This window comes from Macaca fascicularis, chromosome 1 (assembly GCF_037993035.2).
Source record: "Macaca fascicularis isolate 582-1 chromosome 1, T2T-MFA8v1.1".
Classification (NCBI taxonomy): Eukaryota; Metazoa; Chordata; class Mammalia; order Primates; family Cercopithecidae; genus Macaca; species Macaca fascicularis.
The window spans coordinates 110,796,242-110,809,088 of NC_088375.1; the positions used below are offsets into that span (position 1 = coordinate 110,796,242).

General features: G+C 42.5%; 1 protein-coding gene across 17 annotated transcripts in view; it reads right to left on the reverse strand.

Moving 5' to 3' along the window:
• The window catches only part of RPRD2 (regulation of nuclear pre-mRNA domain containing 2), a 125,343-nt gene that overhangs the window by 23,925 nt on the left and 88,571 nt on the right, over positions 1-12,847 (reverse strand). For all 17 annotated transcript variants that reach the window (XM_073996513.1, XM_073996535.1, XM_073996517.1 and 14 more), the window contains one exon: positions 2,496-2,778. In XM_073996513.1, coding sequence (XP_073852614.1) covers positions 2,496-2,778 — 283 coding nt within the window. The remainder of the gene's footprint in view (positions 1-2,495; positions 2,779-12,847) is intronic.

A 12,847-nucleotide genomic window follows, 5' to 3' on the forward strand; every position in this document is an offset into this window, starting at 1 on the left:
CTACTACAGAGGCTGCAACACAAGAATCGCTTGAACCCAGGAGGCAGAGGTTGCAACGAGCCGAGATTGCACCACTGCACTCTAGCCTGGGCAACAAAGTGAGACTCCCGTTTCAAAAAAGAAAACAAAAGACAACAAAAAAAGCAATTTCCAGGATTTATCTTGTATCTTACTTTTCAATGATTCCTTTGCATTTTCTTAGTATTTGTGTATTAAATTTGTACAACTGAAGAAGCATGTTATTATTTGGTACATATTTGTGTTCTGTCTTTTGGAAATGACATTTGTCATAAATTGTCCTGTTTTTTTCTTTTCCATTAACCTGAGAACCTTCCAAGAACTTCTGTTCTTAGAAAAGAACCTCTATAGTGTTCACTGTCTTTTCCTCTGGCTTCCTGAAATTGCCCTATTGGGGGGTGCAATCAAGCACTAACTAATTTGAAACTACAACGTTTTAACTCTTGATCCCCTTGAATAATTCTTTTTAATGTTTTAAAGGCTGTATCAATAATGCATTAAATTCAACAGGAGTCAAATTATCTAGTAAGATTTATAAAGGCTGGGGATATAAGAGAAACAATTCACCAATTCAGGTTGTTTCTGAAAGTGTGATTAACAAACTGACTTTGGAATTCTTGATGGTCAAAAGTGACAGAGAATAAGGAATTCCAGTATAAGCGACCCCTCATCCCAAAACAGTGCTATTTAACATGAATACAATTTAAGTCACATATGCCACATATGTAAGTTTAAATTTTCCAGCACCCAAATTTAAAAAAAAAGAACCAGGGCCAGGCATGGTGGCTCAAGTCCACCTCCCAGCACTTTGAGAAGCTGAGGCGGGCAGATCACTTGAGGTCAGGAGTTTGAGACCAGCCTGCCCAACATGGAGAAAATCCGTCTCTACTAAACATACAAAAAATAGCCAGGTGTGGTGGTATGCACCTAAAATCAGTCCTAGCTACTCGGGAGGCTGTGGCAGGAGAATCGTTTGAACCCGGGAGATGGAGGTTGCAGTGAACTGAGATTGTGCAACTGCACTCCAGCCTGGGTAACAGAGGGAGACTCTCTCTCTCTTAAAAACAAACAAATAAAAAGAAACATGCAATTAAAAAATCTATTTTATCCATCCTAATATATCCCAAATATTTTCATTTCAGTGTTATAAATATAAAAATTATTAATGAGATATTTTAAGCCAGGCACGATGGCTCACGCTTGTAATCCCAGCACTTTGGGAGGCTGAGGCAGGCGGATCACCTGAGGTTGGGAGTTCAAGACCACCCTGACCAACATGGAGAAACCCCGTCTCTACTAAAAATACAAAATTAGCCCGGTGTGGTGGCACATGCCTGTAATCCCAGGTGCTCGGGAGGCTGAGGCAGGAGAATTGCTTGAACCCAGGAGGCGGAGGTTGCAGTGAGCCGGAGATCGCACCACTGCACTCCAGCCTGGGCAACAAGAGCGAAACTCCGTCTCAAAAAAAAAAAAAAAAGAAAAAAAAAAAGAGATATTTTAACTCTTTGGGAGAGTATTAAGTTTTTGCCACCGTGCTTGGCCTAGTTTCTGGACTCCAATGTGTCTGGTGTTTTTTTTTTTTTTTTTTTTTTGGAGACAGGGTCTCTCTCTGTCATCCGGGCTGAGTGCAGTGACATGATCTTGGCTCACTGCAACCTCTGCCTCCCAGGCTCAAGTGATTCTCCTGCCTCAACCTTTCCAGCAGCTGGGACTACAGACACATGCCACCACGCTTGACTAATTTTTATATTTTTTGTAGAGACGGGGTTTCGCTATGTTGCCCAGGCTGGTCTCAAACTCCTGGACTCGAGCAATCTGCCCACCTCACTCTCACAAAGTGCTGAGATTACAGGCATGAGCCATTATACCCGGCCTCAATATGTATTTTATATTTACAGCACATCTCAAGTTGGACAATCTTCATTTCAAATGCTTAGCCACAGGTAGCTAGTAGCTACTTTCCCCACACCATCTCCCCAAGACGGAGTCTCGCTCTGTCACCTGCCTGGAGTGCAATGGCATGATTTCAGCTCACTGCAACCTCTGCCTCTCAGGTTCAAGCGATTCTCTTGCCTCAGCTTCCCTTGTAGCTGGAATTACAGGTACCTGCCACCACACCCGGATAATTTTTGTATTTTTAGGAGAGACAGGGTTACACCATGTTGGCTAGGGTGGTCTTGAACTCCTGACCTCAGGTGATCCGCCTGCCTTGGCCTCCCAAAGTGCTGGGATTACAGGCATGAGCCACCGCCCATGGCCTAGTAGCTACCATTTTAACAATGCAGATAACGAGCAATGATTCTTAACACATTTGGCATATCAAATCCTCAACAACTGCTCTAGAGATTATAATGCTACCTTGGTGGTCTATCTTTTAAGAAATGAAGTATCTTTTAATACCTGCCTGTGACGTATTCATTGCTGGGAAGGCAAAACAGATAAGGAATAAGTTGTCTATTAATCACATAAGGACATACCAATGATTTTTGACGCATCATCTTCCACATCTGAGAGTTCCATGTCTTCCACATCACGATTATCTGTCACGGGTTCAGGTGTGGCAGATTTCTCACTCTCCATGGTTGGTGACCGGGATTCCTCACCTCCCATTCCCTGAAAAGGAGACTCAGAACCAGTCGGGGAGGGAGCATCCATGCTTGGGGAAGGAACTGGTGATTCTTCAGGATCTGGAAGGGTTGACTTCAATTGATCCAACTTCTTCTTTAAATTGTTTACTCGGTTAGCAAAGGTTTTATATGCCTAAAAGAGAAAAAAGGAGTTTACTCCTTGGAAAAAGACCAAAAAGTTAGTCTCACTTTGTCACCCAGGCTAGAGTGTAGTGGCATGATCTCGGTTCACTGCAACCTCCGCCCCCTGGGCTGAAGTAATCCTTCCAAGTAGCTGGATCCACAGGAACACATCACCATGCCTGGCTAATTTTTGTATTTTTAGTAGAGATGGGGTTTCACCATGTTGGCCAGGCTGGTCTCGAACTCCTGGCCTCAAGTGATCCACATGCCTCAGCCTCCCAAAGTGCTGGGATTATAGGCTTAAGCCACCATGCTCGGCTGCCCCCCCCCTTTTTTTTTTTAATAAAATTTTATTTTCTTAAATGAGAGATGAGGTCCTGCTATGTTATCCAGGCTAGTCTTGAACTCCAGGGCTCAAGTGATCCTCCCACCTCAGCCTCCCAAAATGCTAGGATTGCAGGCATACACCACCATCTCTGGCCACCCATTTTGACTCTGATTAGATTTTCTGATTATTATTAACCACGTACATTGCTGGCACAAAACAAGATAATATATCATCTGTCAAGCATGCAGGAGTTTCTAGTTTCTGCTTTTTATACTCCCTAAGTGAATATTACCGTCCGCACAGTTGCCTGAGTTAGAAACCTAGCAGTTATCTGTATTTTCTATTCCCTTGCTCCTGTTTATCTATCCAACCAACCAATATTTATTGAAAACCTAAATGTATCTTCTAGGTACTGGAGATACAGCAAGAAATGAGACAGACAAAATAATAATAATAATAAAATCCAAAAATAAAACAAAGCCTGGGAGGTCAAAGGCTATTGTTTTAAAAAACAGGGGCTGGGTCTGGTGGTTCATGTCTGTAATCTCAGCACTTTGGGAGGCTGAGGCAAGGAGGATCACTTGAAGCCAGGATTTCAAGACCAGCCTGGGCAACATAGTGAGATCCTGTCTCTACAAAAAAATAAAAAAAATTGGCTGTGCATGGTAGCATGCGCCTGTAGTCCCAGCTGCCTGTAGTGCCAGCTACTCAGGCAGCTGAGGTGGGAGGACTGCTTGAGCCCAGGAGGTCAGGGCTGCAGTGAGCAGTGATCACACCACTGCACTCCAGCTTGGGTGACAAAGTGAGACCCTATCTCAAAACAAAAGTACAGTTTATTGTAAAAGAAGTTTTAGGTGTTAGAAAATCATTGCAAAGATAGTTCCCATATACCCTATATCCAATTTTCCCTATTACTAACATCTAATATTAGTATGATACATTTGTCACATTAATGAACCAATATTGATAATTATGAGAAGTCCATACTTTAGATTTCCTCAGGTTTTTTTTTTTTTTTACCTAATGTCCTTTTCTAACCTAGGATCCCATCTAAGATACCACAGAACATTTAGTAGTCATGTCTCCTTTCTCCTTAGACTCCTCTTGTTTGTGACACTCTGCTGGATTTTCTTTTTTTTTTTTGAGATAGAGTCTCGCTCTGTCACCCAGGCTGGAGCGCAGTGGCGCGGTCTTGACTCACTGCAACCTCTGCCTCCCGGGTTCAAGCGATTCCCCTGCCTCAGCCTCCTGAGTAGCTGGGATTACAGGCGTGCGCCCCCACGCCTGGCTAATTTTTGTATTTTTAGTAGAGATGGGGTTTCACCACGTTGGCCAGGCTGGTATTGAACTGCTGACCACGTGATCTGCCCGCCTCGGCTTCCCAAAGTGCTGGGATTACAGGCATGAGCCACCGTGCCCGGCCTGGACTTTCATTGGTTTTGATGATCTTGACAGTTTTCAACAGTACTGGTCAGGTATTTTGTAGATTGTCAAATGAGATTTGACTGATACTTTTCTCATGGCTAGACTGGGGTAATAAGTTTTTCGGCAGAAGGCCACAGAGGTAAATTGCTACTGTGATCACACCATATCAAGGGCACATACAATCAATATGACTTTCCACTGTTGATGTTAATACTGACCACTTGACTTAATTCCTGTAGATGTCCTGATGGTCTTAATTGCTAATGTTTTAAAGTTATCTTTTGAATTTTTCATTTTTTGAGAGTCGATGACCATTAGATTGTTATCATTTTGTTTTATAAATTCAAGAACCTTTATTTTATTTTATTTTACTTCAGACAAGGTCTCGCTCTATCACACAGGCTGGAGTGTAATGGCACGATCATAGCTCACTGCAACCTCCGCCTCCCCGGTTCAAGTGATCCTCCTACCTCAGTCCTCCAAGTAGCTGGGACTACAGGCACACACCACGACTCCTGGCTAATTTTTGTATTTTTTGTAAAGACAAGATTTCACCATGTTGGCTAGGTTGATCTCGAACTCCTAACCTCAGGTGATCTGCCTGCCCCAGCCTCCCAAAGTGCTGGGATTACATCTGTGAGCCACTGTGCCCAGCCAAGAAGCATTATTTTTAAAAAGATACGAACACATTAGAATCTAGCTTTTTGGTTTTGATATAACTGAGTAGCTTATAGTAGACTAATGCTCTCATGAAGAACAAGTAGAAAAGCCAGATACACAGACACACTTGTTTGAATGTACTGGAGAGTGCTAAGGCTACCAAAAACTAAGTGGCAAATACTATCAGAGGGAAAGCATGGAGACCTATGCTGACATTATTTTCTCTTAGAGTTCTGCTGATTCTGGGGAGCTAGGCAAGAAGCTGAGAATTAAGGCAAAAAGGACAAGAGAGGGCCACTATTAAACAAAGAGAAAAAAGCAGAGTTTTTAACAGTCTTGCTGATCTTAACAGGCAAAAATTAGAGACCTGAAAGGCCAAGATTCTGATGAACAATGAAAGAGAGAACTGGCTCAACAATTTTTCCTTCAAGATATTTGCTGAATTCTGAGCTGCTTGAGAGGGAAGAAGCCAAGCAGAAAACCTTCGAAAAAGCAGTGGTCTCATGGTGATGAGGAAACAAGGACTAGAGAGTTTAAATCATGCCATGGAGAAGGGGGCTTAGTGGTCATTCCAGCTCTCTGTGGGAAAAATCTACATTCCAGAAGCAGGGCTTGCTCAAACTGCAATTCAGCCTCAAGTCAGTTAGGTTTCAGATTTAATTAATATGATCAGCCCCAACATCTGCCTAGGAAAAGAAGGGTGAACTGTCTCTGGAGGGAGAAAAATCATCCAGAGACTCCATAATCTTTTAATGTTCAGCATTCAATAAAAAATTAGCAGACATGCTAAGAGATAGGTCTAAATAGCTAAAAAGAAAATGCAGACACTACATTAGCAACTATCTCTGGGCACTAAACAAAACAAAACAAAAACACCAAACACCACGAACATACCCATAACAGGTGAAGCCAATATTGCAACTATATGACAAAACCCAAACAGCTATGATTAATATGCTCATGAAAATAGTGAAAAATTTCTTTCCCTTCCTTTGTGAACAATTCAGTCCTAAACCCATTAGCTGGAGCTGAGGGAAAAAACTCAGTGGCTTAGAGAGAATGGACCCAAAAATGAGAAAAATGTCTGCGTGGGAGGGAGGAATTGCAAAGGATGTTGGAGTATAAGCAGGATAAAAAGAAAATCCATAAAGGTGGCTAGAGAGAGATGGAAGTGCTGGGAGACTGGCCACAACTGATTAAGTAAAAATATTGAGGCCAGGTGCGGTGGCTCACGCCTGTAATCCCAGCACTTTGGAGGCCAAGGCAGGCAGATCATGAGGTCAGGAGTTCAAGACCAGCCTGACCAATATGGTGAAACCTCGACTCTACTAAAAATACAAAAATTAGCTGGGCATGGTGGCATGCGCCTGTAGTCCCAGCTACTCAGGAGGCTGAGGCAGGAGAATCGCTTGAACCTGGGAGGCGGAGGTTGCAGTGAGCCAAGATTGTGCCACCGCACTCCAGCCAGGGTGACAGCATGAGGCTCCATCTCGAAGAAAAAGAAAAACAAAGTAAATATATTGAAGACAGGGAGCGAGGCTTTACACTGTTAGAAAAGCAATTAGAAGTGTAAAAAAGCGGGGACAGTGGCTCATGCCTGTAATCTCAGCACTTTGGGAGGTAGAGGCAGGTGGATCACCTGAGGTCAGGAGTTCAAGACCAGCCTGGCCAACATGGTGAAACCCCATCACTGTTAAAAATACAAAATTAGCCAGGCATGGTGGCGAATGCCTGTAATCCCAGCTACTTGGGAGGCTGAAAGTAGGAGAATTGCTTAAACCTGGGAGGCAGAGGTTGCAGTGAGCCTAGACTGAGGAACAAGAGCGAAAGTTCGTCTTACCAAAAAAAAAAAAAAAAAAAAAAAAAAAAAAAAAAAAGGCCGGGCGCGGTGGCTCAAGCCTGTAATCCCAGCACTTTGGGAGGCCGAGACGGGCGGATCACGAGGTCAGGAGATCGAGACCATACTGGCTAACACGGTGAAACCCCGTTTCTACTAAAAAATACAAAAAACTAGCCGGGCGCGGTGGCGGGCGCCTGTAGTCCCAACTACTCGGGAGGCTGAGGCAGGAGAATGGCGTGAACCCGGGAGGCGGAGCCTGCAGTGAGCTGAGATCCGGCCACTGCACTCCAGCCTGGGCAGCAGAGCGAGACTCCGTCTCAAAAAAAAAAAAAAAAAAAGGGTATGTCAAAAGAACACAGAAAGGAGCTCACATTGACCAAATCTTTGTCAATCTGAGCATCAACGTAAATATTAGTAGTAATGAATTAAAACAGTGAGTAAATAGGATTCAAGTCCATTCATATAAATAAATGAATACATCGAAAGTCTGGTAAGGAACAAGATATTTACATAGTTTCAAAATACTTCCTCACAAACACTCATTAATTGGTATATTAGTTTCTTAGGGCAGTGGTTAATTAAGTACTACAAAATGAGTGGCTTAAAACAATAGAAATTTATTGTCTCTGAAGGCTAGTGGTTCAAAATTAAGATGTCAGCAGGCTGCGCGCTCTGACACTGGGCAGAATTCTTCCCTGCCATTTCCTGGTTTCTGGTGGTGCCCATCAATCCTTGATGTTCTTGGCTTGTAGCTGCATCGCTCCAATATCTGCCTATGTTGTCACATGATGTTCTCCCTATGCTTCTCTCCAGTTTTCCAGTTTCTCTCTTTTTTTTTTTTTTGGAGACAGAGTCTTGCTGTCTTGCCCAGGTTGGAGTGCAATGGTGTGATCCTGGGTTCAGGTGATTCTCCTGCCTCAGACTCCCAAGTAGCTGGGATTACAGGTGCCCACCACCATGCCTGGCTAATTTTTACTATTTTTAGTATAGACAGGGTTTTACCATATTGACCAGGTTCATCTTGAACTCCTGACCTCAAGGGATCTGTCTGCCTCGGACTCCCAAAGTGCTGGGATTACAGGTGTGAGCCACTGTACCCAGCCAGTTTCCCTCTTCTTATATAGACACCAGTTATATTGGATGATTAAGGCCAACCCCAGTGAACTCATTTTAACTTGATTATATCAGCAAAGACCCTATCTCCAAATAAGGTCACATGCACATGTACTGGAGGTTAGGGCTTCAACACATCTTTTTGGGATGCATAATTTAACTCATAACAATTACCAAGGGAAAACTTTATAATGGACAAACCTGGAAGATGCCACATTAATCAGAATATCAAGGGGAACATTCCCGGTAGTGAGATAAACCAAACTTGTATGCCATCTGACGAGACGAAACATGAAGAACACAGAATCACTTTAGTGATATTCCTTCTAAAGATGCATAATCTCAATCTGATCACAAAGAAATATCAAATAAACTCAAACTGGGAAACATTATACAAAATATTTGACTTGTAATCTTCAAACACATTTAGGTCATGAAAATCAAGGAGAAAGCTAAGAAACTGTTTCAGATCAAAGGAAAATAAAGAGATGACAACCAAATGCAACTTGTGATTCTGGATAGCATTTTTCCTATAAAAACTGGCCAATCTGAATAGATTCTGAGGATTAGATTATAAGTGTGTCAAAGTATCAATTAATTTCCTGATTATATAACTACAACTGGAGGGGCACAGTGGCTCATGCCTGTAATCCCAGCACTTTAAGAGGCTGAGGCAGGTGGATTACCTGAGGTCAGGAGTTTGAGATCAGTCTGGCCAATACGGCGAAATCCCGTCTCTACTAAAAATACAAAAATTGGCCGTCGTGGTGGTGGGCGCCTGTAGTTCCACCTACTCGGGAGGCTGAGGCAGGAGAATCGCTTGAACCCAGGAGGCGGGGGTTGCAGTGAGCTGAGATCGCGCCACTGCACTCTAGCCTGGGTGACACAGTGAGACTCGTCTCTAAATTGAAGTGGCAATTCTAGAACCAAAAAGTAAACCAACTAAGAATAGATGGGTTTAACCATAGATAAGATTCAACAGAAACTATATATATATATATATATATATTTTTTTTTTTTTTTTTTTTTTTTTTTTTTTTTTTGAGACGGACTCTCACTCTGTCTCCCAGGCTGGAGTGCAGTGGTGCAATCTTGGCTCACTGCAAGCTCCGCCTCCTGGGTTCACGCCATTCTCCTGCCTCAGCCTCCCGAGTAGCTGGGACCACAGGACCCCGCCACCATGCCCGGCTAATTTTTTTGTATTTTTTAGTAGAGACAGGGTTTCACCGTGTTAGCCAGGATGGTCTCAATCTCCTGACCTCGTGATCTGCCCGCCTAGGCCTCCCAAAGTGGTGGGATTACAGGCGTGAGCCACTGTGCCCAGCCTAACAGAATAAAATATTAATGAATTACAAGACTAGTTAGTAGAATAGCTAGAAGGAAGCAGAGAGAGAAATAAAAGATGGAAAATTCAGAAAGGACTAAAAAAAAGGCATTTGGAACACAACAATGAGATCTAATATACATACTAATCTGAGTTCCAAGAGGAGAGGAGGGAGATGAAACAGAAACAATAATTGAGATCAACAGCTGAGAATTTTTGAAAATTTATAAAAAACATGAAGCCATGTTATGGGTGAATTATCTCTCTCTGCACTCCCTGACTCATATGTTGAAGTCTTCACCCCTAGAACCCCAGAATTATTTGAAGACAGGATTTCTACAGAGGTAATCAAGTTAAGTGAGGTTATCAGGATGGGCCCTAATCTAATCTGACTGGTATCCTTATAAAAAGGTGAAATCTGGGAGATGGAAGGAGGGAGAAAGAAGGAGGGAGGGAGAGGAAAGGAGGGAGGAAAAGGGAAGGAGAAAGGAAGAGAGGAAGAGAGAGTACATGCAAGCAAAAACTGGAGATAAAACAGAATCTAAAAATTATTTGATTAATAAAAAAAAGCAGAAAAGGAGTAACAAAGAAAAGGACACACAGGACAAATAGAAAGATGGTAGACTTAAACCCAAGCATATCAATAAGCAGACTAAACACCGCAAAGTCAAAGATTTTCAGACTAGATAAAAAAATAAATAAATAAAACTAAAACAAGATCCAATTATATGCTGTTTGCAAAAGATATACTTAAATATAAAATCTATGAGATGCAACTTAGAAGGAAATTTACTGTATTAAATGTATACCTGTCCTAAAAGCTGAAAATCAACCTGCTTATCCATTAGTCAATTCAGGGTTGCGTGGGGGTAGAAAATAAATGATCTAAGACATTTTAATTTATTTTTCCTTTTCTCTCTTCTTTTAATGTACAGAAGGGTCTCACTATGTTGCCCAGACTAATCTTGAACTCCTGGCCTCAAGTGATCTTCCTACCTCAGCCTCCCAAAGTGTTGGAATTACAAGCATGAGCCACTGTGCCCAGCCTAAGACGTTTCTAAACATAAGGACAGACAAAATTTCTCTCTCACAAACACATTTTTTGGGAAATTAGTTGAGAATGCTCCAGTACAATGAGAGAAACTAAGAAAAATAGACATGGAATCTGGAAAACAGAGGACTCAACTCAGGACAACAGTTAAGAGCTATTTCAGCCTGAGACTTAGAGAATAACCTAAACTGGGGACAGGGAATGAAAATTCAGGTAGGGAGGTCCCAGGGGAAAAGGGAATTCAGAATAGTTGGTGTGACAGAGAATTTAAAAAGGCTATGCAAGGGCAAACAAAGAGAAAACAAAATTCTAGGAAAAAACCAAAACTTCTAGTATGACTATAGTTACCACAAAACCTTGCAATGAACAATGTTTACAGGGTTATAATGTAAGCTTTTAAAAAAATTGTTTTCGAATCTTTAGAGTAGCAAAGAAGAATTAAGTATGATTACAGAATAGAATGTAAATATTACCAACTTTGACAATACAGAAGTAAATATAGTTGGCTGGGCACGGTGGCTGATGCCTATGGTCCTGTCCCTTTGAGAGGCCGAGGCAGGTGGATCATTTCAGGCCAGGAGTTCGAGACGAGCCTGTCAAACACGGTGAAACCCTGTCTCTACTAAAAAACCAAAAATTAGTCAGGCATGATGGCATGCGCCTGTAATTCCAGCTACTCGGGAGGCTGAGGCAGGAGAATCACTTGAACCCAGGAGGTGGAGGTTGCAGTGAGGCCAAGAGAGTGCCACTGCACTCCAGCCTGGGTGACAGAGCGAGACTCCATCTCCAAAAAAAAAGTAAATATAGTTGCTTGAAGATGGAAAATTGAAGGGTAGATAGATGAAAACTAATGGGAGCAAATAGGGATGCTACTAAGCAAATTTTACGAAGTAGGGAGTCTAGGGTTAATGGTCAAAAAGTAGTAAATACAGTCCTTTAATTTATAGATAACAGATTTAAAACAGTCATACAACAAAATTGGGAGAAGGAGAAAGGTGGGTGAGTATAAGCTAAATCCACATCTGTCGTATCAGGAAGTTAACAGCTATTTCTAAAATAGGATAAATCAAGAAAGAACAATATAGGCAAATCATTTATATGTATGGAAGCAAATGCCAGAAAAAAAAATAGCAAAATGCGTTAAAAGGGATCGCTTCTAGGAAGTAGGATTGGTGGGACCTACAGTACCATATACTTTCATGACCATACACAGTGATTAAAACTGAAAAAGAAAATTCATTATGAAACAGTTTCTTTCAGAGGTCATTAGACACATGCCCACTTATTCTCTCTCTCCCTTTCTTGGGGGAATAAAAAGAAGTTCCCTGGCTGGGCGCGGTGGCTCACGCCTGTAATCCCAGCACTTTGGGAAGCTGAGGCGGGCGGATCACCTGAGGTCAGGAGTTTGAGACCAGCCTGAGCAACATGGAGAAACCCCATCTCTACTAAAAATACAAAATTAGCCGGGCATGGTGGTGCATGCCTGTAATCCCAGCTATTTGGGAGGCTGGGCTCAGCAGGGCTAAAGCAGGAGACCCTGTCTCTACTAAAAATATGAAATTAACTAGGCGTGGTGGCACATGCCTGTAATCCCAGCTATTCGGAAGGCTGAGGCAGGAGAATCACTTGAACCCGGGAGGCAGAGGTTGGAGCTGAGATCGCACCATTGCACTGCGGCCTAGGCAATAAAAGCGAAACTCCATCTCAAAAAAAAAAAGTTCCTTAATTCAGTCAATTTACATGAAATTTGGTAACAGGATGTTTCCGTCCAGTTTTCTGATTAAGAAAAAAAGTAAGGCCAGGCACGGTGGCTCACACCTGTAATCCTAGCACTTTGGGAGGCCGAAGTGGGCAGGAGTTCAAGACCAGTCTGACCAATATGCAGAAACCCCACCTCTACTAAAAATACAAAAATTGGGCCAGGCGCGGTGGCTCATGCCTATAATCCCAGCACTTTGTGGGACTGAGGCAGGAGGATCACTTGAGGTCGGGAGTTTGAAGCCAGCCTGACCAACATGGAGAAACCCCATCTCTACTAAGAATACAAAATTAGCCGGGCACGGTGGTGCATGCCTGTAATCCCAGCTACTCAGCAGGGCTAAGGCAGGAGAACTGCTTGAACCTGGGAAGCAGAGGTTGAGGTGGGCTGAGATCATACCACTGCACTCCAGCCTGCGCAACAAGAGCGAAACTCTGTTTCAAAAAAATAAAAAAAAAAGACCCAGGTGTCTTATTCTACCACCACCACTCACTAGCTATATTACCTTATACAACGTTACTAATCCTTGTAATTTCTTCTTCTTCTTTTTTTTTTTTTTTTTTGAGATGGGTCTCACTC